This window comes from Strix aluco, chromosome 6, assembly GCF_031877795.1.
Source record: "Strix aluco isolate bStrAlu1 chromosome 6, bStrAlu1.hap1, whole genome shotgun sequence".
Classification (NCBI taxonomy): Eukaryota; Metazoa; Chordata; class Aves; order Strigiformes; family Strigidae; genus Strix; species Strix aluco.
Genome location: NC_133936.1, coordinates 28,480,086 through 28,506,729, shown reverse-complemented (window position 1 = coordinate 28,506,729; position 26,644 = coordinate 28,480,086). Strand labels below are relative to the sequence as shown.

The window sequence follows — 26,644 nt, the reverse complement described above, 5'->3', positions numbered from 1 at the left end:
TCTTCCTAGATTATGTCAGTTGTAGGAGTATGATTGGGATAAATGCCTGGGAAGAAAGGGGTCTGGTACAATCTCTCATTTTTCTTCTCTTAGTTCCCCCCTAAAAGAGTTTTCTCAGGAACACAGAAAAAAGCAATGGCTACCACCTACAGCACCACGCAAAGTCCATGTTACACAGCTATTTCTCAATAAGCCTTTATATTTGCATCTCAATAATAAACTACTGATGGTGGTACATTACCTGTAGAGATCTCGTATGGAGAGAAATCCCTGTAAGCTGCCCATCACGATATACTCGCCAGTCACACACATATCTGACACTTCCTCCTTCAGAGTCTCAGAACCCAGATATTTTCCATTGACAGAATAGAGATGTAATGCATTCTTATCCTGAATAGATCAAAAATAAACCTGTCACAGAGGACTGACTGGATTTAGAGTGTATTATTTCTATTTTTAGCTCACTGACAGGAGCTACCTTGGGCAATAACCCACAGATAATATCGCTGACAACAGTTTCCTTGCTGAATGACACAAGAGTACTGTATGTATACCAGGTCCTGCATAGCAATTTTTACAGTTATTCCTCGTTACCTCTTGATGTAACATGGTAACATCTTATCTATCCATCTAATCAATTCCAAATTTTCTGGAAACATCCATGGATTTAAGGGACAGGTGCCGATTTTATAAGGGATTTTGTTAAGGAAGAAGAAAGGAAGAGAGCACTTTCATCTTCAGCCCTGCTGCCATCTTCCCTCCCCACCACCCCAAACTGAAAAGCAGAATGAAATAGGTATATTTCCACAGAACTAGATCTAGAAGCATTTTCTGGACAAGGCAATGAATTCTTGATGACTTAAAGATGCAGCTAACATGACCATCTTAAGTTCTTCCAGCCCTTGGTCTCTTTTCTCCCTATCTTTCCAATGCAGCTAGCATGTCTACATCCAATAAATCTGTCTTCCAAGAACTTTTCCATGCTCATACCCTTATTAAAGCAACTACACAGCTACTCAATAGACAGAATAAGCTACCCTGTGAGCCTTATAGCTATCTCTCCAATCCAAAAACAAGAAACGTCAGTGTAGTCACTGGGCATCTTACACCCAGAACTTGCTGCTCCCCTTATAAGCCTCTGTTTCTGTGCACAGTGAAACTTGTTTCCCCTAGTTTTCCATGTCAAAGCAGCTCTCCCAGGAATATTCATCAGAGCATGCTTGGGCATCTTCCTCACATGTGTTTGGAGATTTTTATGAAACTTACAGGAGCACAGTGTGTCTGTGATTTATCTTTTAATCAAATTTCACTCAAACTGGCTAGCAAAATAAAAAAAAAAAAAAAAGGAAACAGACACAGCATGCTCAAAAAGCCTCATTACTTTAGAAAATAAGGATAAAGTTAGGTACATTTATGATTAAAGTCTTCAGTGAAAGAAACACAGGTATTCCATGAACCTAAGTACCTTAAGAGTAGTCTTTCCTTCTATGCTGGTGTGGACAACTATATGGCCTTCCCAGGACACAGCCAGATTGGGAACAGTCAGCAGAAGAGAACTCTCACAAGGTGGTCGCAAAGTCCTCACGTACTGACCTTTCCGAATAGTGCGGACAATAACAGTCCCATCCTGCAGCAACCAAAGTTAGGCAAGCTGTTACTCAGCAGGTAAGTTACCGCAATACACAGAAAGAGTATTTAAATACAGAGGGATTATTTTGAAAGCACTTAAATCCTTAACTGGAGATCAAGACTCCTGAGCATTAGGAACTCCACACAACGAAGCCTTCCCCTCAAGGCCATGGTATTACAGGCATATGAAAAAACAAATGCAAACCAGGCACAAAGGGATGGATAGGCAGCAAATCAGCCACTTCATAGGTCACATTTATAAGTAGGCATTATGTGCAGTACAGAGTCAGAGTTCAGTAGCCTGCCAGTGTAGTACAGTAAGGTAGAGCACGAGTAAACTGCACAGAACTCTCAAGGTTAAGGAAGCAGGGAAGAAACTGTCACAGAATTATTTCTATGAGAAGCTTAAGATCTCCAAATAAGTCCACACACATTAAAGCTCATCTGTACAGAACAACAACAACATGGTAGCTGAGGTCTATCCTGTGCAGAGCAGTTTGAGACAGCCTGATTTAAGCAGGCAGCAAGGGAGATGGCACATATCTTCTTGATGTGCAAGTCTGAAGAAAAAAAATCATGAAATAGTCAAATTTTTTGTATTATTCTTAATCAACTTTGAACATGCTCTATGGTTTGAGTAGAGAAGAAGCAAAGAAGGGGAAAGTATGAGAATGCTTACCCTGGATCCTGACACTGCCATATCCAGTTCAGTGCTGATGCCAACACTCGAAACTTCATCAGTATGCCCATAAAGGATCTGTAATGGCTTAGGTGCCAGGCCTACAGGCACTCCTCCCTGAGAGTAACAAAAAGTGCAATGACACATTCTCTTGCAGCTGAAGGACAAACAAAAAATAAATTTCTGGTATCTTCAGTATCAGTTGTGTGAGATGTATATTTGACATAGGCCAAAACCAAAGGCATAACTCACCCATTCCAATTTCAATTTATTGCCTTTGATGGCAGCAGCCCTATTTACTGAAATCACAAGAGTGAACGAACACATAGTTACTACGTGGATGTGAAAGAGTTATTTAGCTGACTTGTTTCTACCCCTTCAGATGTCCAGGTGTGCAAGGACCACACTGAGCAGCCCTAACAGGAGTTTTTTCACCCACCCATCCACCCACTTTTTCTTCACCTGTGTATCTGGGCTTGTTCAGTTCTTACAGCTTACCCTGGAATTAAGCACTATCTTCACAGCCAAGCTTAAAGAAGCTGACAGCTATTTTGCTTAAAATTACAGCAACTCTGTTCCATTTTCTAAGGAAAAGTAAAGAAATAATCCTTCTCAGTGGCTAGTAGTAGTATGATATGTAAAGGAAATCTTGCAATAATGCTCATTAAAAATAGTCATTTCCCCACACGACTGCAGGGCATCAAAGGTATTTAGTACTTTTGTTCCAGTGAGTGTACTGTCAGCATATACAGACTTATTCTCAAACCAGTTCTAAGGCAAGACCTGTGCTTAGAGAGAAGCTACAGTAACTAGTTCTGCAGAGGACTCTTTATTCTCATTTCTTTGATAGAAACTTGACTGCCAGACAAGTCCTGAAAGCCTGAAGCATGCAGTGATGCAGAACAAGTGTTAAAATACAGAGCTGGGAAAAAGGGTGACAATGCAGAGCAGACAAGTAGAACAGAAGTGACAGTATGCAGTCCATTGCTGCCACTTTGTAAAGACCGAGATAAAACTTTCACAAGAAGAATTCACAATACATACATCATTTATGTATCCATTAAATAAAAAAATACATAAAAAATCTTAAGAAAAAGCAACTCTAAACAAAGATAATCTCCAGAGGATGACTTCTTTAACTCACACTGAAAAGATAAACAAACTAAAAAATTTCAAACATTTAGCCTCACTTGAGACAAAAAAATACTGTTGTCAGCACTAAGGCTTCTTGACCACACACCACTGGTACAAAGTACTTCTTGAAAGAATTATAAATACTACCACCATAGAGACAGCTTCCACAAAAACATATACAGTTATGCACCACTGTACTAGTTTAACGTGCCAACCTTAGTTCAATGCTAAGAACAAGGTGACCTGATGAAATGTACTGTCCATAACATGACAGCTCTGCTCTGCAGTTAATCCTACTTGTATATCTGTAATGCAGCAATCAGAAATGAACATTTAAAATGCGTAACAATGGAAATGGCCTCACATTTGGAGTATAAGTACACACATGCATCACACAATCACTTTCATTGAGTAAAAGCACAAGACCCATATTAAATAACTCTAAAATGCCAACTAACAGACTAGTGTTGTCTTTGCTAACTCCTAGTATAGTTGTCAGTACTTCCCACAAGGAAATGCAATGCTAAAGTGCAACTACTGGCATGAACAGCAGCCTAGAAATGTAAAAATCCTCAACTATAAACATTGTTCTGACTAATTCTGGTAGTCTGAAGCAGTGTCTCTCTTCTTCCGTTCTTCCACCTGTACAATTAGGGATAATATTTGCCTATCCTGAAAATAATCTATGAAATATTTGAGTGCCTCTAAAATACTGTACTTCAGCTATATAGTAACTAATATGTATAGTGAATATTTCAAACACAGAAAACAATGGGAGTAACAAAATTACAAAGTTAATCAGTTTTAGTGGACTACCTTCCCTGCAAACCTGAAAGAAAGGATGTCAATAAACCATCATAGCAAAACAGAGAAGCACAAAAAAGCATTCAGAAAATGCTTCTCAGAGTATGCCTTAATAACCTACCTGATGAACTATTTGCCAGATCATACAGGTAGTATCTCTGGAGCCTGAAATTAAATGAATTCCACAGTAGTCTATTGCCAAGCAGGTCACAATATCTAGATAAAGAAAACAGGAAGTTGTCACACAGATATTTAAGACTGATTTCCCACAGAGGGACAACATGCATGCAATATGTCAACAATGTAACCTGATTTGCAGTCAGCATGAATGCTCCACTGTGATAACAGCTGATGAGACTGTATTAAATAATGAAGTCATTGTACAGCCAGGTGTACCAACCTGACTTAATCAGCTTTGTTACCTAAAACCAGCAGTTGAATCTTATTTTGAAACTACATAAACCATCACTACAATGAGCCATGCTCAAGTATTTATGTATAATCATGGTTCAAGTACATTCTGTTCTCACACCGCCATTCCTTTATAACTGCTACACTTGTCTGCCCAAGTGCACTGGCTATAATTCTTACCCAAAAGACCAAATATCAAGGTACAATACATAGAACCTTTCACTTCACAATATAAAGAGTTACTAACCCATGTGCCTGATGTGCTGTCCAATCAGCTTGCCTTTTGTAAGAGATGTCACTCTGATGCTATTGTCCCAGTGTCCTCCACTAAAGAGCAGTTTTGCATCATGGGAAACTGCAAACAACTTAGAGGTGATCTCCAGCCCCGGTGCAAAAGGACCACTCATGTTACGTTGTGTTCTGTAGGCAAATGATGAGCAGTTAAGAGCAACCTTAGTTCAAATTGATATATTTTGCACTTTGTGCATCCGTAAAAATTAATAAGAAATTCCATCTATAGAAGAGGCTATATTTAAAAAAACATAATAGGTGAAATTCTGCCCCCCTGATATCCATGGCAATACTCTCATTGACATCAGCAAGTGGAAGCAAGATTTCACCTTAGATCTTTTCAGTCTTTCATGCAATTTAATTCTGTATGGATAACTCGTGTCCCTACTAAGTACTGTAACATTAAAGAAAAAAAAGGAATCTTCTAAAAGCCAATGACACAGAACCACCGCATACACCTACACTATGGTGTAAGGAAGTATGAAGACTGCCCACCTCAGATTCCAAGATGAGTTTTTCTCATTGATAATTAGAAAAAAAAAATTAGCAGTAGTTCTAAGAACGAAGAACCTTAAAATGACACTTACAGAACTCTTTACTAGAATAGCATTACAGATTAGAGGTAATATTATTGAACATCAGAAGATGCACTCTTAGGTGAAAACTCAGCCAATGAAAACAGTACAATCCACTGATTGTTGAACAATTACTGTATTTTATGACTGTAGATGCATTCATCTGCACCTCTCCTCATCATTTGCTTACTTGGGATTTGTCACTGTGGTATCTCTGATAAATGTAAAATAGTTGGAGATATTTTTATCATAAGGTAGCCAACCATGAGTTCCAATGACGCAGTTCAGACTTGCCGTTACCTAAAAGGGTTTGACAGGGAAAAAAAAAAATATCAGTGAAACCCAGAGGCATATTTTCTGCTTGACTTTGATGGTAATGGAGTTTGCATAAAATCCAGCATAGGCTTCTTGAGAATTTACCACAAAGAAAAAAAGCACACAACTTTAAAAAAAAAATCCAGCTCAGATGAGTTAATCCACACATGGTACATATTACCAAATTAGAATAGTGTATATTCTACATAGGTCAGAGAAGTTGAAGGGGGGGGTGGGGAGCGTGGGAAGAGGAGACAAAAAACCCAAAAAACCCAGCCAACCAACCCTTCTCAAATATTTCATTACAATTCAGAGAGTTTAAGCTACTGCTTCTCTTATTTGAAATAGTAATCATTAATAGTTAACATATTAACATGGAAAGTTTTAAAAAAATTGTACTACAGTTCTATTTCTGAGAAAGCAAGGAATCTAAATATTCAAAATTATTTTCATCAGATATTTAGAAAAAAACACAATAAGAATTTTAGATGTGTCCAAAATGACATATGCACACACCACATTAAGCCAGAACAGCAAGTTTGACCTACTAAATAGGATTATTGGAAAAGAACGTCCTTTCCTGCAAAACATAGGTATTATTGCACAGTGTGCAGACCATACATACAGATGTGAATACAAAACCACTCTCCTCCTTTCATCATTTGGCCATCTGCCACAATACCAGCACCTGTATTAGTCAATGCAGAAGCAGACTTTAGGAACAGTGCAGGCCTCCTGAGTGTGTATATGCCACATATGGTATAGTTTAATATATGGGTTGGAAAGTAATGATAAACATAACGATGCCATTAATAACTTCATCCCGTCATTTTAAAGCTGGGCTGTATTAGGTATTAGGTATTAGGTAATTGATTGCTACCATGGAAGTGGATCAAGTGGGCAACTTACAATACACCTCACTACAGCTTACACTCATCTCTCATCAGCTCTTAAATGCCATTCAACAGATCAGCCTGGCTTCTCTACAGAAGACAAATATTGAACTTATACCTGACATTCATTATAAGGTTAAAGGAACACATTTGAACAGGAACAGTTAAGAAGTGTTTCTCTACAAGCTGTATGAAAAAAAACCCAAACACCTATCTGACCGTCTGCAGTCCAAGAATAGTATTGACACATGCAACTCACCAAGATCTCTGGGCTTCCCTGAGAAATAAAGGAACGTGACTGATTCCTGGGGACAACAGCTTTGACAATGGGCACACCATCACTGATTCCCTGAGAGAAAGGATATGGTTTTGATCTAATTGTATTCAAGAGCTCAAGGACAAATCTAGAACCTGTAAAGAGTAAGACCCAAAGCCTCTGGAATCAGTGTCAGATCTGTACAGCACTCTAAGGCACTGGTACACACATACTCAGTTTATACACGTATACTTTGTCGCAAACACCAGAAATAAAACCCCGGCTCTGTCCTAAATCAGTGAGTTTAGCTAGGAAGTTCAGTGAGTCCTCAGACACCACCAGTGATGTTCTTAGCTTTCTTGGCATGGTAGCTAACTTAATATTCAAACAAGACCCACACAAGTGGCCAGCAAATACAAATTCATGGGATTCGACCTCTTACGATGCTAACTAAAAAAGACAGAGCTCATTTTATATTCAATGCATTTCAAAATATTTTCTTTACAGAGGAAGCAAGTTTATTTTCATCTAGGTTATGACCTTTTGTTTCAAGTACATCAGAAGTTTCAGATTAGACTAAACAATTTCAAGTAACTCATCTACCTCTATGAAGAATGACTTCAGTTCAGTGAGGTGTTGGAAGAGATTCAGAGTAGAGGTATCACTTTTAGTTAGTCTTTGCACTACCTCTTCTGCTGATAGCCTTTGCGGATGGGGCTCCTAGGAGACAATATTTGAAGAAATATCAAATTAGACAAATTGATCAATTTGTTCAAGTCACATAAGCTACTCAGAATCTTACTGGCAATCAATGGGAAAACAGACTCTTAAGCACCTGATTTCCCTTCTCAGAGTACATTAATTTCTTTTCAAAATGGTATGCTAAATTTCCATCAGTGTGACCTTTACAAATGGTAATGTGGCAAAGACTTAACATTCCTAAAACTGCAAATCATTATCTTATAAACCATTATCTCTTAATTTTTTCATAAGTCCTTTGTAACCCAGTTGGATTTAACCACAAAGGTCTGATTGAGAGGGAACAAAGAGCATTACCTTTAACAGCTGACATGGAGTTTGCCCAAAATTGTTTATCATCCCTTCTAAAGCTTTCCTTTCTTTCTCATCTGTTAAAGCATCCAAATCCACAGCCCCTGGATCACAACCAGAACAATGAAGGGTAGAAAACCAGAAAAAGAACATAATCCAAATAATTTATTAAGAACCTACATGATCAACAAATGTTGCAAACCTGAAATTAATTGCAGCATTATGACCATTTACCCCAGAAAAGCCTCCAAACAACGCCTCCATACAAAATATGATCCAAAAACTCCACTCTGCACATGGAGTTTTAAGAGTATCTGTAAGTGCAAGAATTGCAGGCTTTTCTCTTATCAAATGAATTTAATATACATCATGCATGCAATAAGTTGCACACAGAAGCCACCCAAAATTCACCTTTGGAATTAACAGACTAACATTTGTCTTGAATGTTGTTTTTAAAACAACTTGCCTTGACTCCTAAACCATAAGAAACCTCTCCCCACAAATGCTTTTAAGCAAGCAAATGAGAAACTAACAAAAACCCCCAAGCACCTGGAGAAACAATATACAAGCAACCGGAACAGACCCCCTTTAAAAAAACTTCATTAACATTTCAGGTGCACAACTTCTGATCAAAGAATCAAATATTCTGGTTATTTGATGATAAATACAAGTTATGCTGCCATATTTAATCTATAATTCTGTTGTCTTACCACATGCTACTTTATGGTATGCTCACAAATCAAGTGTTTTCTGTCTAGTACTGAAAACCCACGTGTCTGATGACAAGAGAGCACACTGCTTTGTACCTTCATAAGTACAATAATAGAATACATTGAGTGCCTCCACTGCAGCTGGTCCCCTCTGCTTGTAGCCAAAAATCAAATCTATCCATTCATGAAGATGAGCAGAAACATATTCTGATTCCTAGAAGGAAAAAGTGCTCTTGTAAGAATAAGAAAAGTACTGCTTCCTTCTTGAAGCATTTACTATTTTCTGTGAAAGAGGTTTAATTCCTAAACTAAATAGTATCCACAAACTAGTTATATACCAATGTACAGGGCAGAAGCATATCCATGTGTGTTAACAGCAATAACTGCTAGGAAAGAGGGACAATTAATACAGCAAAGGAGCACATCTAGACTATTGAAATGCAGCTGTGCAAGGGAAGGTAAACTGCTAGCTCCCTAGTACCATACAGAATAATCTATAAAAAGCAAGGGAAGCCTTATCACCTAAACCCACCTAATTCTGCATTTTACCTCCTAGGGCAGCAAATTCCCAAATGATTAGTATCTTCAGGCTCTTTCCTTTTTTATTTTGAGCATTTTATTGACATGCACAGTGCTTTTAAATGAAAGTTCTAATGGTACTTGAAATGTCCAATGCAACCACAAGTCTAGTTCGAATGTAGTCCCAGTATTTTACACTTAAGCCACAGTGACAATGTGTAGGCGTACTTTCTTTATCATTACTTCACACATATAAATACCATCTTACCAGAGCCTTCCTGTGTTTATAAATGAAGTCTTCTGGGGAGTGGGCCCATTTGGGAAGAACAACATCATTTACCACATCTTTGGATATTTGAAGCTGACCTAAGTTAAAACCTAGCGAATGATTTGGAGAATTTTAAGAGTTACTACAAAATATTTCAAATATCTTGATTTCTCAATAAAGATTAAAAAGTGTTCTTTTCTCAATGCAAGGGAAGGATATTGAAAAATTATTACTATAAAAAAACCCCTACCACTGACATGGGAGGCTAAGTTCTGCTCTGACTGTTTAAAATGTTAAATGATACAGGATAACAATTGTCCAAAGCACCTAAATTACTTTGAAGCTGAAGTCCCAACCTTAAAAGCAGCATTAATCATTTAGATACATATCTGTAAACATATATGCATTTGCTTTATGAGGATTATTCAGTGACATTATTCGTAAGAATGAAGTTACTCATAGGTTTAAATGATTGTAGAATTAAGGCTTTCAGGAAGTCTTAAATCCCAACAGCTTTCATCAGAACAACTCTAAACACTTAAATGACTTTTGAAAGCGTGACTTGGTTGTTTCCAATTTTTATAACTTTGAACTCTAGGAGATTGTAGTTAGCAGACTAAATTAGCAGCAGCACAAACATAAAAACCCATTTTTAAATTATCTAATAAGTAGAGAAACAATTCCCTATGCACTAAATGTGAATTTAAAAATGGCTAGGAGTCTCATATCAGAATGCAGGATGATGTCTTTTCAATCAGCATTATATATGAATGAAAGAGGTTTTTTTTTTTTCTTCCTTCATCTGATGGGTACTGAAACCTTACATGGCTCTAAAATCAGGTGACTTAACACTGCATTGGAAGATAACAGCAACAAGCAGAAAATATGTTGGTTGCTTAGAACAAATAGAAGACCTCACACGCTTAAAGATGTCCAAACTCTGTCACCCAACAAACCTAGTAAAAAGAATACCAATTAAGCTGCATTAACATTCCCTAACTATTTATTCGGTATTAACTATTGCTAACTTTTTCAGACATCCAAATTAACATCTCTGATATTTTATGTTAGGTAAACAACACTATTTTTAGCCATCCTTAAGCCCCCAGTCTGAATTTTAAAACATTTAGGCTGCTGCTTAACACAACTGGTGTCTTCATTAAACAGCTCGAAGTCAGCATGATGATTAAAGTGATTTCTACAAGCACATTATAAAGCTTAAATAAGAAGTGCTCCACAGCATTCAGAAATGGTTGTAACAACGCTTTTCTGAAAAATACAAGAACAGTTTTCTGTGAGAATATTCTGAGTGGTCAGTTTACCATTTTGATTCTCCAGGAACTCTGGGAAGTAGAAGAACTCTGGGATAAGTTCCTTGACATCATTGGGGTTGTCCATGAGTGCCTGCCAGGTAGCAGGAATAGAGTGGAACTGCCTGTCAGCACAGTCGAATCTGTGGATCAGAAAACTCAGGTTAGACTTTGATCATTCCCTCAGTAAAATGACAAGGAAGAAAAATAAAGGTGTTGCTTATTTGGTCACAGCATACCTGCCACTTTGAAGCTGGATATGAAGTGTTGTGAAAGGTTCTACCCGAATGAGGTAATGCATGACACCAGCAGCATTTGAGTAATGTGTCCCATAGTGAAATTTGTCAATTATCCCAAGGGGATCCTCAAAATTCTCATATCTTAAAAAAAAAAATAAATCTTTATAAATACAACTGAGTACTACAACTGATTTCATGTGGATTATACTTATTGAAGGCAAGGGTTCAAAAGAAATGATCACAGCAATCTATAAAAGAAAAATACATTGACTTCTATTAAACATGAGGATTCCAATTCCGACTTAGAAAGTCCCTAAGCAAAAGGCTGCTGAAAGATAAAAACATACACCACATGAAGCCTTTGCATACCTGTTCTTATATTCTTCCCTAGGCATTTGCTATCAGCTGTCAGAAACTGGATAAAGGGCAAGACAGGCCTGACTTAGCATGACTTTATACAATAGACAAAAAACCCCACATCACTAAGCTGAATATTTATTATTGAAGGGACTTGTGATAGTTTCCTGCAAGATTTAAAAAAAAAAAAAAAATTAAAAGAGAGTGTGTGACGGCGTCAGGATGCAGAAAAGAGATTTATTTAACATTCATACCCATTTCCCTTTCTACTGACACTCACTCTATAGTACTATGCCATCATCTGGCTGATATATTCCTCAGTGTCACAAGGCTAGTAAGAGAAATTATAGTTAAACTTACCACTATAGAACCAGTTTCATTACGGTCAGGGATAGAGCCTAATCATTCAAAGAAAATTCTCCATGTTCCAAGTTTTCAGCAGAAAGCTCATTTTGGAAGATGCCTGATAAGTGCAATCTGGTATGATAGCACACTCACTCCTCACATTAGCAAAAAAAGGAAGGATTGCTATACCGATGTGTGGGTGTACGTACTTGTCATTCCTACCTACAGAGGAGCTGCTGGAAGTCACTGAGTTATATTTTATTTCAAAGATAATAATCTATGCTTGAAAAAAAGAGCAGGAAGCACAGATTTAGAATCAATGCTACCTCTCAGCACAGGCCACTCAACTCAGTATGATTTCACATTCCTTATCTTGAAGCAGACATGGGACACAGTATGTCTCTTCAAACTGCTGGGCCATTAAACTGTTTCCACACCCTTTCAGTTTATTTCCACATCTGAGAAACAACTGAAAATTTACAATGGTACGTTTTGTTCTTTCAGTGCCATATAAGCTAACTAACCTAAACGCAGCAGGAACAACAAATCAACAACCTTTGCAAATGCATCTGTGATATTATAAAACTAGCTTTTAAAAATTTCACTGTAACAACTTTCTTTTTAAATCGTGTTATTAGCCTGGAGGCTCAGAAAAGACAGAAGAAACATAACTGAGTGTTCAAACACATACTTCTCTTTCACAGCCTTAGCATTCTTTTCATTTACAACCCCTATGGGTTTGGACAGATCCCTAAAGACTGCAGGATTATTCAGGTCCAGTTCTTCTGAAGTATAATCTCGTAAAATCCAGGGGAACTAAAAAAAAAAGTCAAAGATCAAACTGAGATTAAAAATCCATCTTTCAAAAGAGAAAAAAATACATACCTTTGACAAAAATTTTAAAAATTTTTTTTTTTTTAATTACCACAGGATATTGAGCAAGGTCATTATAAGTTCGTCCTGCCATTGTGTTCAGCTGAATAAGGTAGTCAAAGTTGGATATTTCTCTGTTCACCCATTTCTGAAGGACAAAAAAAGATACTATAAAAGTCACTATATCAAAGATACCACTGCTGCAAATTACATGTCTTGTCAGTATTTGACTGCCAGAGGATAGTATTGGTAAGTAAAAGGCACAAGTTGTAAGACTGGTATGAAAGTCCAAATTTAATTTCTCCTAATAAAGTTTCTTTTCCCTTTGATTCAGTGACTATGCTACCTATATTTCATTGAAATCATGTCCTTGACTGATGCCAGTACTGTTTTAAATACAGGTCAGTAGACAACTAGCAGCCTCAGAATAAAAAAGAACAAAAACAGAAAAGAAAGAAACAAAAGGAAGGCAGGTAAACAGGTACTAAGAAAAAGGGGAACAGAACTTTGAAATCCATTAGAGTTCCAAGGTCAAAGCTTACTTAGAAATTGTTCTCCCATTGGTTAATAGTACAGGAATTTGTGAACTAACATTGTCTTTGAGCCTTTGCTCCACTATTATATTTTAAATCAAAGATCAGAAGGGCTCAGTATCTGTCTGATGACAGTATGAAGGAGGCATTTTATTACAGATGACATTTTCTTTATGTAAACATAAAACATGATAGCTTCTATCATTAGGGAAACAAAGAAAAACCAAAGTATTTCCAATATTTTAAAAGTAATTTGTAAAGCTTCCTCCCTCAGAGAAGAAAACACTAATTATGGCATAAAGAGATGGAAGATAAAATACATTTGCTACATTTAAAAATTTATCCATGCTTAGAGTAATACAGACATTTTGACATTTTTCTTCTATAACAATATTACTAACTCCCTTAAGATCTTATTTCCCACTTAATCCTCACATGAGTTTTCTTGAAAGCCCCATCATGAAAAGATAGAAGGGAAAATTATTTGCACATGTAGTGAAAGATGTTCCAAAATGTGCACTCAGGATCATGGACTAAAAACAGAAACAAGTTTGCTACATGTTTTCCATTTTTGTTGGAATACTTGTCATAATCACATCAATAAAGCCTGGCTCTATCCGTTTACCTCACTGACTGTAAACACAAAACACAGCAATTCTAAAACTACGCAAGTGAAAGTTCAGGGGCCAGACTGAGGGTACAGAAGTTGGCAGTTGCCATCTAAACACTGGGGAAAAAAAAGTAAAATCAGTAGTTGAGGACCTTCCAGGACTCCCTTCAAGAAACAGAGGAATACTCTAGACCATTTGTGCTGAAGTCTCGTACCTGCATCAAACCCGAAGCTTTAAAAAGTTCCTGTGGAGATCTGGTCCCAGAAATATTTGGAGAACGCAGTGACAATATTCGACTATATACTTTATTTCGTACCTGTTAGAAAACAGCATTAATAAAAAAATTATTCTGGAGATTGAAACTGACAAGTAAACAACTTCTCTGATAATTAAAATGTGAAATAAATGGAACACAGTTACACTTTTGAACACTTCTATTTCTTGCTGCATAAAACATCTGGACATGAATGGACATGACAACCTTCAGTTACAAGATATAAAGGCAATGTATGTTATGAAGTGATTTTTTTTTTTCTTTTTGTGTAGATGCTACACAGAAAATCATTATTGCCACAGAATTCTTCTGGGAAATACTGCTGCTGTTCAAATGAAATTACACCAGTGTTTTCCCTACAAAACTATTGCAAAGATTTATTTACTTAAAAAAAACAACCAAACAACAGTTTGTAGGAACTATTCATAAACTGACCTACTGGTACGTAACTCACCCTAAGTTCTGATATTTATCTTAGTCCCACATACAAAGGATTACTGACATTATCCAGAGGAAAAAACAAGTTCACCAATCCTAAACCATGGAATATAGAAGAAATAGCAATGATTTCCAGTGTTGTGGTAAAATAGAAAGTCTAATTTGCTTTGTAATTAATTTGCTCAGAGTATTTAAAAAGATGTGTGGACTTCAAGATATTTAGATCACTACTGATGGAATTTTAGTTGAATAATGGTTCTGTATCATAACAGAAAGAGAGAGAGACAGGAAAAAGAAGAATCTTGTTTCATCCACCTTTTCACAACTAATCAGTTCCAGATATCAGACAGGTTTTCAAGACTGCAGTCTAGTTTCCCTTAATGGCTATATCTAGCAAACATTTTGCTACTATGCTACAGTGTTATGAAAGACACCAGACTCAAATTAGACACAATCAGTGAACTTAAACTTGACAAATCAAAGAAATTTGGGAAACCCATACCTCCTTATTGAAGTTGAGGAAATAGTTGGTTTGATCTGTAAGGAAGATCTCCAAAGCTGACCTCCTCAGGTTGTACCGACGCAAATGTATCTCTCGAATTTGAGAAAGGTGCCATTTGAAATCAAAACCTACCCCTAGGAAGAGCATTTGATTACTGACTTGGAATATATCAAAAATTTTTCATATAGACATAATGCAGTATCATTTCCAATCACCCCAAAGTTATTCCTAGAAAAGGCAAATTTTATATGCGTCTTGATTAACCATTTTGCTAGGAAAACATTATTAACTTCAGCTATTGTTCCTGATGAAAGAAAGAGGCAGCACCCAATCGAGTGAAGAATTTGGTTTTGTGTTTTGATCAAAAGACATATTATAAATATATTCTGTTGACAAAAAATATGAACCAAACCCATTTGCTTTCTTAAACAGGCTCAGATAGAAGCTTTTACGTTTAAAATTCCCAAAAGGCCATCTTCCTGATGTACTGGTTTTGAAAATTTTACCATTATTGGTCAAACACTTCACTTCACTGTTTTCACACTCAACTATGTATATTCTATTAAAGTTCACTAAATTAATATAAATTATTAATGTTTACATACTACTACTACTACTATTTACTCATTACTTAATACTATTTTTTAATCAATGTACAAGTGAAACATTATTTGTCAGGGAGAGCAGGGAGATGCCATTTAAGCAACAAGTTGGAGGTAATGACTTTTTTTAGTCAGCAAACTTAATATTTATAAATAAGTTGGGTTTTTTAATTTTTAAGAAATACTAAGAATAGTGAATCAATTTAACAGCTCAGCAAGTACAGTTCCAGATTCTTGATTCTGAAGGGATCAGCCAGCCACTGACACCAAGTACAATATTAATTTTAACTACAGATCCACAACTTGTCTCTTCACAATTAGTTTGACACTCATTCTCAAAAAAAAAAAAAAAAAAAAATCAAACTCAGCCTACTAAAAACAGAATGCTGAACTGCACTGGAAAGAGATACTGATCATGCTCACCTTCTTCTTTTTCAATGCTACCATCAAAGAAATAGATGTGCTGGGTAGTGATCTCCAGCCTGCCAGGTATCACATCAATTACTGTAACAAGTTCACAGTCTTCAGACAATATTAGCTTTTCTTTCTGACTTTGTTCATCTTTCTCATCCCTAGAAAAATACCACTAAGTGTTACTGGTTGTGTAGATTATACAGTTGCTTAGGTACTTGGTAAGAGTACAGTTCCAAAAAATAATCAAATTTGAATGGCATTAAAAATACAACGTAAATATGAAGCTACTTCCATTAACAGTCTTGGACATTTCAGACTAGACTGCCAAGCAGCATTTCACAGCATTGCTCTTCAGGCTTGATATTTCAGTCTCAGGCACAATGGACTTGACCTCCCTTGAAGTATGAAAAGATGAAGTTGCATTTCCCTTTCTTATTTAATTGCCAGATGCTTAAATTCTCTGGCCTAGAGCAGAGCCGAGTCCTGGTTCATGTGAGTAAAGTTATGTTCAGAAGTATTTGAAGTAATAGTTGCTCAGAAGTCTATAGATATGACACATCACAAGCAAGCATTTAATAACTTTTAAGGTACAAGAAAATGCATCAGTACCACTCAAAGAAGTGCCACATCTCTAATGGACTTCAACAGCATAGACACACATAGATGCACACACAAGATCACACATGTCCAGTTAATGCAGTGAAGCATTTGCTATCTTCCCACGTTTCTCCGCCTCTCCCCCGCCCCCCCCCTTTTTTTTTTTTTTTTAAGTCACACAAATGACATGAAGGAAGCACAGCAGGCCTACGCCTTCCCTCTGGAATACTCTTAAACACAGAGTACTCTCTAGCAGATTAATGCCAACCAAGCAAATATCCATGCTATGCAGCTGATGATATAGAGAATGGCCCCGACATCTATGGAGAAAAGCCAGTTCCAGTTTGGTCTATGCCCTTACAAGGCAGAATACTTCTTGAGAATTACAGCCAAAGTACACAATAGAAAAGCCTCAACAATTCTGTAGCTTCAGCTTCAGACCAACTAAAAGCAGTGAATCACTAACGGATCCTCGCCAACATCTGTTCTGCCTTCTTTTCCCTGGGGCTTGTTATGTCTCATTGTTGACAATGATAAATCCAACAGCAACTTTTCTGCTGTTCAGAACTACTACAAAGCCCTGGATTGGATTGTTAAGGCCAAAGAAAGAGGCAAGCTTTGTATGCTAATCAGCTCCCTAAGTTGTTTCTCACTCCTTATCCCTAGCACAGAAACAAATTTCAACTGTTCTATTCTGTTGTACTTACAAATTGGAACTGGCAGCTGTATCTTCTTCTGGTAGTTCGAGAACATCATCTTCCAAGTCACTCACTTTCACCTGCTTCACCACCTCCAGAAGCAGAGACTCACTAGAGGGCTGTGTTTGGTGCACACCTATTATAAATAGACATTTCAGCTCAGGAAACTTTTTGCTACAACACTTCTGGAAAGCCAAACTACTGAGTGTATCATCTGTTGAACATTGGTTTTAAACTAAGTAAGAAGCAACCAGACTTCTTAAATACTTTTGGTGGCAAGCAGAGTACTAAAAATACTCCTTGAACTTCACTGAAATATACATCAAATCATAACAGCATAAAGGGAAGACAAACACATTAGAAAATTTAAACTCAATTCTGACATGGACATTTCCAATAAGATATTTTGCAGTGTTCTTTAAAGCATGCAGATTTCATGGAAATACACTATTTGTTTTTTCCTTACTTGAGTTTACAAGTGTGTTACCACTAACAGCTGTTTGGAAGACTTCTGAAACAAAGCACCTCAGCAAGTTCGCTGATGAAAACACCAAGCCGTGTGGTGCAGTCGACACGCTGGAGGGAAGGGATGTGCCAGCCAGAGGGACCTGGACAGGCTGGAGAGGTGGGACCGTGCAAACCTCATGAAGTTCAACAAGGCCAAGGGCAAGGTCCTGCACATGGGTCAGGGCAATCCCAAGCACAAATACAGGCTGGGCAGAGAATGTTGAGAGAGAATTGCTGGCTAAGCCAGCAATGTGTGCTCGCAGCCCAGAAAGCCGACTGTGTCCTGGGCTGCATCAAGAGAAGTGTGGCCAGCAGGTCAAGGGAGGGGATATTCCCCCTCTACTCCGCCCTCGTGAAGCCCCTCCACCTGCAGTGCTGTGTCTAGCTCTGGGGCCCCCAACATAAGGAGGACACGGACCTGCTCAGGCAGGTCCAGAGGAGGCCACAAAGATGATTGGGGGCTGGAGCACCTCCCCTGTGAGGACAGGCTGAGAGAGTTGGGGTTGTTCAGCCCAGAGAAGAGAAGGCTCTGGTGAGACCTTATAGGGGCCTTCCAGTACTTAAACGGGCCCTGCAGGAAAGATGGGGAGGGACTCTGCATCAGGGATGGTAGGGATAGGATGAGGGGTAACAGTTTTGAACTGAAAGAGGGCAGATTTAGATTAGATATAAGGAAGAAATTCTTCCCTGTGAGGGTGGTGAGGCACTGGCACAGGTTGCCCAGAGAAGCTGTGGCTGCCCCCTCCCTGGCAGTGTTCAAGGTCAGGTTAGAAGGGGCTTTGAGCAACCTGGTCTAGTGGAAGGTGTCCCTGCCCATGGCAGGGGGGTTGGAACTAAGTGATCTTTAAGGTCCTATCCAACCCAAACCATTCTATGATATCTATACATTTAAAACATAAGCTCAAAAAGGTTTTCAAGAAATACTGCCTGATTATTCTGATCTCATTGTTTCCTTTTCTTGAAAAATAATCTTATGCAAGCAAGGTATGTGACTACTTATTTTAAAACAAAGGAGTTTTTAATCTTTTTTTGGCAACAAAAATACACATTTCAATGAACAAGGGGAAATTAATTCTACTCAGTAGGAAAATGCTGCTTCAGGTCAAACCACCACTCTTATGTAAATACATTTTACTACAGAGGAACTAAAGAAAAATCAAGACTTAAGTACCATACACTGATTCTTAAATACAAAGAGTAAAGTGTGTATCTTTCTGCATTAAAGACTGAAGAATCCCACGTGAAATAGCAAATACAACTTTACCTAAATTATCTCTCAGGTCACTAGCATCCTGATGAGAGTTGAAGTTATAATTCTGCACTAGTTTTAGTCTCATACGTGAAAAATTTTCCACATTTGAAAGCTTCCAGTGAATAGGATGCTGTTTCCTAGGAAAACAAGAATATTCAAAAAAGGGTTATAATAAGGTAAAGACTTACGTGAATGAACTGATTACAAAAGAGTACATATTTAGAAAAATACCGGTCATCTACTTGTACGTTGTAAAACATAAAAGCAATAAACTGCATTTTAATTTCATATTGCAGCTCTGATCATCCTTTAGACTTTGTAAATAGTATCTGTTTTCTACTGAAATACATCAAATTGTTTACACTTTCAGTTAATGACAATTAAAAGAAAAAAAAATATTTAAAAAAACCCCAACAACTTTATCAGAACTTCCCCAAAAGCTAAGACAGGCAAAATGTATTCTTTTAAACTGAAATTAGTTTCATGCTTAAAAGCTCAAAATCTTTATTAAGAAAGTCTATTCTCTCTCTTTTCCAACAGAACAACTGATCTGTAGGATCTCTCAAAAAGTTTTTACAATCGCTAACTAATTTTTATTTGTCACTTGGCAAGAAGATCTAGTACCCAGGCAAGCAGCTCAGCATTACACTTCAAACTTTGTATTTTGATAATTAAATGCAGAAAACATTATAAAAGATTCATTCAATATTAAATTCACATCTCAAGAATGGTTATCAGAGTCAATTTGACAAGGTTCTAACCATGTGAAACAGTAAGTTAGTCATGTGAGAAAATTATTTTTAAGCATCATATACGGTTTGATTTAAGAACTTCGCTCTTACATTTCAGACCAAGGACCACGTTCAGAGAGCAAGTAAAGCTGGGCTGCTCTCCACTGTCTCAGGGTAGCTGTGTGCTGACTGTTAAGTTGCTTTAGCATACTGTTGTACCGCAGATTTTCCTGCCGAGCCTTTCTCCTAAATGGTTCCACAAAATGCTCCTGAAAGACCATGAAAAATATATGTAGCACTGAAATAATTCTGACCTTTAAAAACACCATTTTGTGGCTTGAAAGAATTCTGATAAATTAAGAAGGAACAAAGAAAGTTTAGCAGTAAAAACTTCTCAAAATTTAAGATAATGCTTACGAGAAATTTTTAACAGCTTAGTACTGGAAGAAATGGCACCAAACTTTGACTTAAAGATGTGAAGAAAGTGTTATCAATGCGGAGTCCACATGAAAGCAATTTTTCATCATCAGAAAAGTGATCAGTATTGGAAATCCTATTATAATAGGTTGAATTTTTCTTTAAATTCTAGTATTCTAGAATGTGACTTACTTTGTATTCTTCCTTTAGCTACTTGGATAAAAAAGACTTACTACAAGGACCCTTATTAAGAAGACAAAGGGAAAACAAGAGAAATGTAACCTAGCTATGATAATTACCAGTTAATTCTAATGCTTAAACTGAGTCTGGACCTTATACAGAAAGGCCAGTTCAAAAACAATTTTTCCACACATTAAATAGCAACTGTTCACTGTTTAAAATGTTTTCGTTGTATTGAAGTAGGGTTAAAAAAACCCAACACACCAACTCATCTCATAATGGAGAAGAGATTTTAATAATTCAAAACATAAATCAGAGTAAAAGAAGATGTAGCTTATAGCTGAGCATAATTCTAGGTTGCTGTACTATGAGAAAGGCCTACTGTCCTGAAATAACTCTTACAGGTAAGACTTAATTAGAAATAACAGAATTAAAAAGCATGTCCTATAAGTCACACTGCCCATAACATCTTAAACCAATCAAACTGCCTGCAATCACTTGAACTGGATCATCCTGGAATTCAGTTTCTCCATCTTTTAGAAGGCGATTTCGAAGAGAAACTTGCACTCACTCAAAACCTTACCTGAAATTTAAGCTTACTTTCTCCTCTCTCCCGGTCTCGCTTGTGCATGTTCACCATAAATGCTTCATAACAATCTTTCCAATAAATTGCCATCTGCTCGTGATCATGTCTGAATGAATTCTCTTCATACTGTTTCATATTTGGAATTATCTGGTTCCACCAAAACAAAATGCACAACATGATTTCTGAATGAGTTCCTCTGCTTTCATAGCTAAAAAATGAGGGAAAATGATACAAAAAGAATCTACTACTTACGTATTTGTCAATATAAACTTGCCACTCATCAGAGCTGCAGTATTCTTGAAAATCCTCAAAGAAAGATGGGCTGCCATTGGTAGGAGGCAATGAAGGAAGATGCAGGTTCATGAAGAGAAGTTCATAAATCTTGGATACCAATGTCCGAACCAGGGGAATCAAAAATGAGTAAGTTTCTGTCTTCTCTTCAATTGATCTACTCAAGATGCCTTCCAGCTTCCCCAAGAGGTAGCATGCTTCAGGCTGGCTCTCAATTACTTTGGTCTGAAGGAGGGTGTTCAGTTTGGCTGCTGCCATAGCACAGACCTACACAGAAAAATGAAAAATGAATGCAATACTCAAAATAGTAATTTTGAGTACCTGTCTTTCTAGCACAGGAGTATGTTTTTGCTATTCTGGCTGCATCCCAGGTAGCCTGAATGCCCACATGCATCAAATATGTGCACTGATCATTTACTCATCCTGTGATGACCAAACCCGAGTCAGCTGCAACCCCAAAGTCACAAAGCCACATTAAGACAATCACACACCTAAACTAACAGTCCTGGCTTTACTGAAGGGCTCATATTCTAGGCACGGCTCTGCTAACTTTGTTCCAAATGTTGATTTGGCAGGTCAGTCCAGGTTCATGTGCACTTAATGTATGTACACCTGAAACCGCTAATATATGTATTTCACGGTAGAAACAAAAAGTCACAATCAGAATCACTATCTTACTGCCACTAGTGCCCACATAGTTCCATCTTCAAACAGCTTGCTCTCTACCTCTTCCTCATGCTCAGGAGGTGCAAATTGACAGGACTGCAGAGTAAATTTGCAAATGGCAAGAACCAATAAAACATCTTCCCTATAGAAGGATGGAGTGCCATCAGTCTGCTCACTGGTATGAGCAGCTAACCCATAAACCACAACAATTACATCAAACCCGCACTTCAAACACAGTACCACTGGCAGGAATTTGCAACAAACCTGTAAGTTATCTTGTGCAATAAATCCAAGGAGCAACTGCACTTGCACCTGTGAAAGTCTAGTTGCTTCTAGGCCAGCAGAGTACCAGACTGACAGGCTATCCATGAGAGTCACTAGTTCTTCCAAGAGCTATTGTAAAAACAAAAGATTTGCAGGAAATAAAATTAACATCAGCTACTCCAGCTAGAGACACAATAATTTCAAAAAGCTGAAGAAGACACTGTGTTCACACTTCTAACTTACCCGAACCCAGAAAAATATCCAGAACACTGCAGTTAAACCAGTAATTTGAAACAATTCCTGACTACAAAAATCTATTTAGCCCAGTATGTTAACTGAAGTATCCTCCCTGAACAAAGCCAAATCCAGCGTATAGCACATATGCTTATGTTTTTCCTACAATTTAACTCCAGTAAGTGCCATTTTCTTAGAAAAGTTAGAGGCTCCATGAGCAGGATTACTATCACTGAAAAGACACTAATATTAATAGCACAGATACCATATGAACTTGCAGTTTCTGGGTTTATTATAGATAGGATTTTATTCCATTCTTTTTCTTTGTATTTTAAATTATTTGAGTGCAATGCTTGTATAATTTACCAGCCATAGCAATACGCACAGTGCCTTGAGAAGGAAAATAAGACTTCTTTCATGAACATCTGATTTAGTGAAATGCTTGAAACTTCCTAACAACTTTTAAAAAATAAGAAAGTAAATAAATTAGGAGGCACTCCTTTCTGTCAGTATTTCAATACTAGAAGTGATACAAACCTTGTGAAAGGTAGCTATTCACAAGACAAATAACACATTTCACTATCCAGTCATGTTTGCTTAAAACTAATATACCTTGATACATTCCCTAATAAATTACCCAAATGTAAAATCATTCTTTTGTTAAGCCCCAGAATCACATGAATGCTTCTGTAGCAGACTTAAAGCTGTCCTGCTTAGAATATTATGGTGCTTTAAATTCTCCCCAGGCAGAGTGGAAGATAACTTATGAAAGTACTGTTATTTTCAATTCAGAGTTGGCAAGAAGCACAATTCTCATTGCTCCAAAGTTCAGAGCACATTTCTAATTAGATTTCACAAAGCTAGATCACACAGAAGGCAAAGCTTTTGCCAACGGGAGACTTTTTAAAAACAATCAAAAGGTCTAAGATTAAGCTATGTTTACTTATAAGCAGGCATTTTGGAGAACAGGTTAGGAATTATTATGTTGACGGCTCATAACATTACACTTTATTTTTTTAAATAAGTAGCCTTAAAAAACCCCCTGTTTTTTTAAAGGATTTATCATGATATAGTGATGGTTTCCATATAATACCTCCCCTCTTTAGCCTAGAGGGATGACAGTATCCAAACTGACAACTTTTTCATTACTATTTCAGCCTATAAATAGTACTTCCATTATGCAGTTACTGTACCTTTTCTGTCCATAAACTTGAATTAACTAGTCCTTCTGCCTGCAGGAAATCTTGTACAATTAGCAAGAGCTTGAAGGCATTTTCAGCATGTGTAGGGAGAGCTTTGGAATCTCTGTTATCAGTGACTGACCATTCTAACATCTTCTCCAGCAAGCTGCACAGAAAACAAAATCCCAAGTTATTATGTGTTCTAAGTGTAAGTGGCTTTAAAAAAATCCAATTAAGTATTTAATTAAATCTCTTAGTCTGCAGTGATACAACTCCTGTCTTCTTGATAAGCCAGTGAGGTAAAAGAGATTTTGAGAAGCTCACGGAACCAGCAACACAATTTCAAAACCTTATGGCCACATGACACTATTTAATAGGTAGCAGAATATACTCTGATTACATGAAGAGAGAGCAAAGTAAAGTACATCTTGTTGGGAAACACCCACCCCTTCCCAGCTTCACTAATGTCCCTTACTTTTTCTGATTTTCCTCAAAAGGGATGAAAGAACCTGTCTTTCAACTGTACACTCACTTTAGTTTTATTTCATCAGAAGGTCGCAGCAACTCATTAGATATCCCCAGTTTGGTCAGTGCAGAAAAAACCTGTCCTCTCTCAATCCAAGCAGCATCATCAGATTTTTCAATGCCTTTCCACATTATACATAGCAGGATGTCTGTAAGTAATTGTATGAGTTCATTATCACCCCCCTACAAAAAAAGAGAAATAGTTACAGCCCTTCTAGACTAGAAAACCTTCAAAATGTCTCTCGTTCATGACAGTCCCTATACTTGAATGTTTCAACATTTCTGAAAACTCTGCAGTCTAAAGTCCAATTGCTAAATACATGAAAACGTAAATGTAAGAGACTGTGGCTTGCTTGTATGTTGTAATACATACTGACTTCTACATCACCATTTCAACCTGACCTTTAGCTACCCTTATTTTTTCACAGCAAGCCTGCTCCATGCCTCCTCTGGAAGATAAAGGACATTGAAATACAGAAGGGAGCAAGGTGAGTTTCTAGGTTTTTTTGTTTGTCGTTTGTTGTTGTTGTGTTTTTTTTTTTTTTAACAGCAAAGCTATTCCAACTAGACAACCAAAATAGAAGACACATTATAAAAGGAAGTACCCCTACTCACTATATTGTTTGCTTTTCTTTTGGAAGATGGGAAGCAAAAAGAAGGACAATAATTATCTACCAGAGAGATGATTAAAAAATAAAAAGAAATTGCAGACATTTGGAGAAATTAACCACACAGGGAGTGAATTACTTACCCCTTGATTTTCAAAAAAAGAAAGCTCAGCGGTGAAGCCCACATCATTTGTAACACCCAGCTCTTTATCGGGCTGCCCAGAGAATGGTTTTGTGCTCTCTATAGGTGATGGTGTGCTGGGCTGGCTATCTGTCATCTGATTCACAATGTCAGCCAATTCATAAGAGTCAACACTGGACAGATCTAAGCTCAAATGTGAAGGATTACTGTGCCATAATTCTTCTTGATCTTCTGACCTAAAAGACATCTCTGCTGTGGAGGCATCTTCCAGTGGCATAACAGAGAAATGAGCAGGGACATCCAGGGATTTGTCTTCTAAACTCCACTGATCAAATAGACCATTAACAGATGCAAAGCTGCCAGACTTGTCTCCCTCTGTCTTATCAGGTTGATGTTTCTGAAGGTCTTCAGCAAGAGGCTTTTTTTCCTCTTCCCTTGAAGAATCAGCCCTGTTCTCTTTAAAGCCAATCTGGACCTCTGAGTTTTCTTTCAGGAATAGTCTAATCAAAGTGTCCTGCCAGCCCAGTTGCTGAGAAATCTGTTGTGCTGCATCCAATTGGGAATGCAAAAGGTGCAAAACCTAAGGACAGGAGAAGATATCCCATACCTACACATTAATTTTAGCTTGTACCTGCATTCATTCCAGCTTTTCAATTAGACATTTCACAATCTTACAACTTTTTCGGGCTTTTTTAGACCCTTGTAAAAGGGCTGCAACTGGTTAATAATAAGCAAACAAGCCACAGAATCATTTTTCTCATTAGAAATATATATTTGAGAAAAAAAGAAAAAAATTCTCAGGAGTAGAGGAGAAAAGAAGCTATCAAAGCATACTGGTAAGTCCTCATATTTCAGCCACTCCTCTACAACAATTCCTGCAAAAGTCAGTTATCACAACAAATAATCCTATTCAGCCACTAGTCTACAAAAAAAGAAAATCTAAAACAGAAAATATGCTTGATTAGGAACTATTAAATAGTATTAATAGCTTACCGATAGCATACATTATCATCTCACTTTTTTGTACTTTCAGAAGCCTTAATAAACAACATAGCGCCTCACAGCTACATTCAGTACTGCTAATTCCAGTGACACAAGCCAGAGAGCGAGATCAGTGTAGGAAGAAAGTCACTGCTTCCTCCCTATCTCTTCCCTGCATCCACAACCACTCTTTTGAACCATAGTATGTTCTATCAAAATAACATATTAAGAACACAAACAATACTTTGATCATGGTCTTAAGCATCCTTTAAGAAAACTCAGTAATTCAAAGAGTCTTCTATCTCTAACCTGTAGAAAATACAAGTTATTTGAGAATCATGATAGAGGCTTTGCTTGGTTTTTTAAAATGACCTGAATACACAAAATTCAACATTAAGTGACAGATGGGCTTAATTTTTAACATAAATCATTGCTAAAGAAAGCAGTAGCAACAAATACCACCACTGTGTCTCAAATAATTAAGATATCACACTGTACAGCTTACGGGCTTAAAGGACAGTATTCCAGTTTTAAAGAAGACAACTAACCTTTCTGCAGATAACCACTCTCATGTTTATATCTGATCTATGAGCCAGATGCACTACAGCTATGAGATCTTTATAATTCACAGCAGGATCTGTAGGGAAGAAAGAAAAAACAACACAAATGATATCATGCGACAGAATGTCACAGCTAAATATTAAAAATTGCCTTGGAGGTCACCTCTACATCCAGGTGTAGTAAAGGGAATA

At 37.2% G+C, this 26,644-nt stretch overlaps 1 protein-coding gene across 15 annotated transcripts in view; it reads right to left on the bottom strand.

Moving 5' to 3' along the window:
• NBEAL1 (neurobeachin like 1) overlaps window positions 1-26,644 on the bottom strand; it is a 91,466-nt gene that overhangs the window by 9,829 nt on the left and 54,993 nt on the right. For 10 of the 15 annotated variants that reach the window (XM_074829308.1, XM_074829300.1, XM_074829303.1 and 7 more), the window contains 28 exons: window positions 26,441-26,529; window positions 24,913-25,491; window positions 24,169-24,344; window positions 23,649-23,802; window positions 22,222-22,350; window positions 21,253-21,558; window positions 20,998-21,147; window positions 19,929-20,086; window positions 19,099-19,223; window positions 17,337-17,463; window positions 16,042-16,190; window positions 15,017-15,150; window positions 14,017-14,118; window positions 12,711-12,806; window positions 12,477-12,601; window positions 11,084-11,224; window positions 10,857-10,987; window positions 9,535-9,644; window positions 8,844-8,961; window positions 8,044-8,141; window positions 7,591-7,707; window positions 6,991-7,080; window positions 5,714-5,823; window positions 4,905-5,077; window positions 4,368-4,462; window positions 2,309-2,425; window positions 1,466-1,627; window positions 242-390 (listed from right to left, as the gene is read on the bottom strand). In XM_074829308.1, the coding sequence (XP_074685409.1) occupies window positions 242-390; window positions 1,466-1,627; window positions 2,309-2,425; window positions 4,368-4,462; window positions 4,905-5,077; window positions 5,714-5,823; window positions 6,991-7,080; window positions 7,591-7,707; window positions 8,044-8,141; window positions 8,844-8,961; window positions 9,535-9,644; window positions 10,857-10,987; window positions 11,084-11,224; window positions 12,477-12,601; window positions 12,711-12,806; window positions 14,017-14,118; window positions 15,017-15,150; window positions 16,042-16,190; window positions 17,337-17,463; window positions 19,099-19,223; window positions 19,929-20,086; window positions 20,998-21,147; window positions 21,253-21,558; window positions 22,222-22,350; window positions 23,649-23,802; window positions 24,169-24,344; window positions 24,913-25,491; window positions 26,441-26,529 (4,210 nt within the window). Of the gene's footprint in view, window positions 1-241; window positions 391-1,465; window positions 1,628-2,061; window positions 2,190-2,308; window positions 2,466-4,367; window positions 4,463-4,904; window positions 5,078-5,713; window positions 5,824-6,463; window positions 6,527-6,990; window positions 7,081-7,590; window positions 7,708-8,043; window positions 8,142-8,843; window positions 8,962-9,534; window positions 9,645-10,856; window positions 10,988-11,083; window positions 11,225-12,476; window positions 12,602-12,710; window positions 12,807-14,016; window positions 14,119-15,016; window positions 15,151-16,041; window positions 16,191-17,336; window positions 17,464-19,098; window positions 19,224-19,928; window positions 20,087-20,997; window positions 21,148-21,252; window positions 21,559-22,221; window positions 22,351-23,648; window positions 23,803-24,168; window positions 24,345-24,912; window positions 25,492-26,440; window positions 26,530-26,644 lie in introns of those variants that run through there. The other 5 variants (XM_074829304.1, XR_012623832.1, XM_074829306.1 and 2 more) reach the window with 5 other exon arrangements.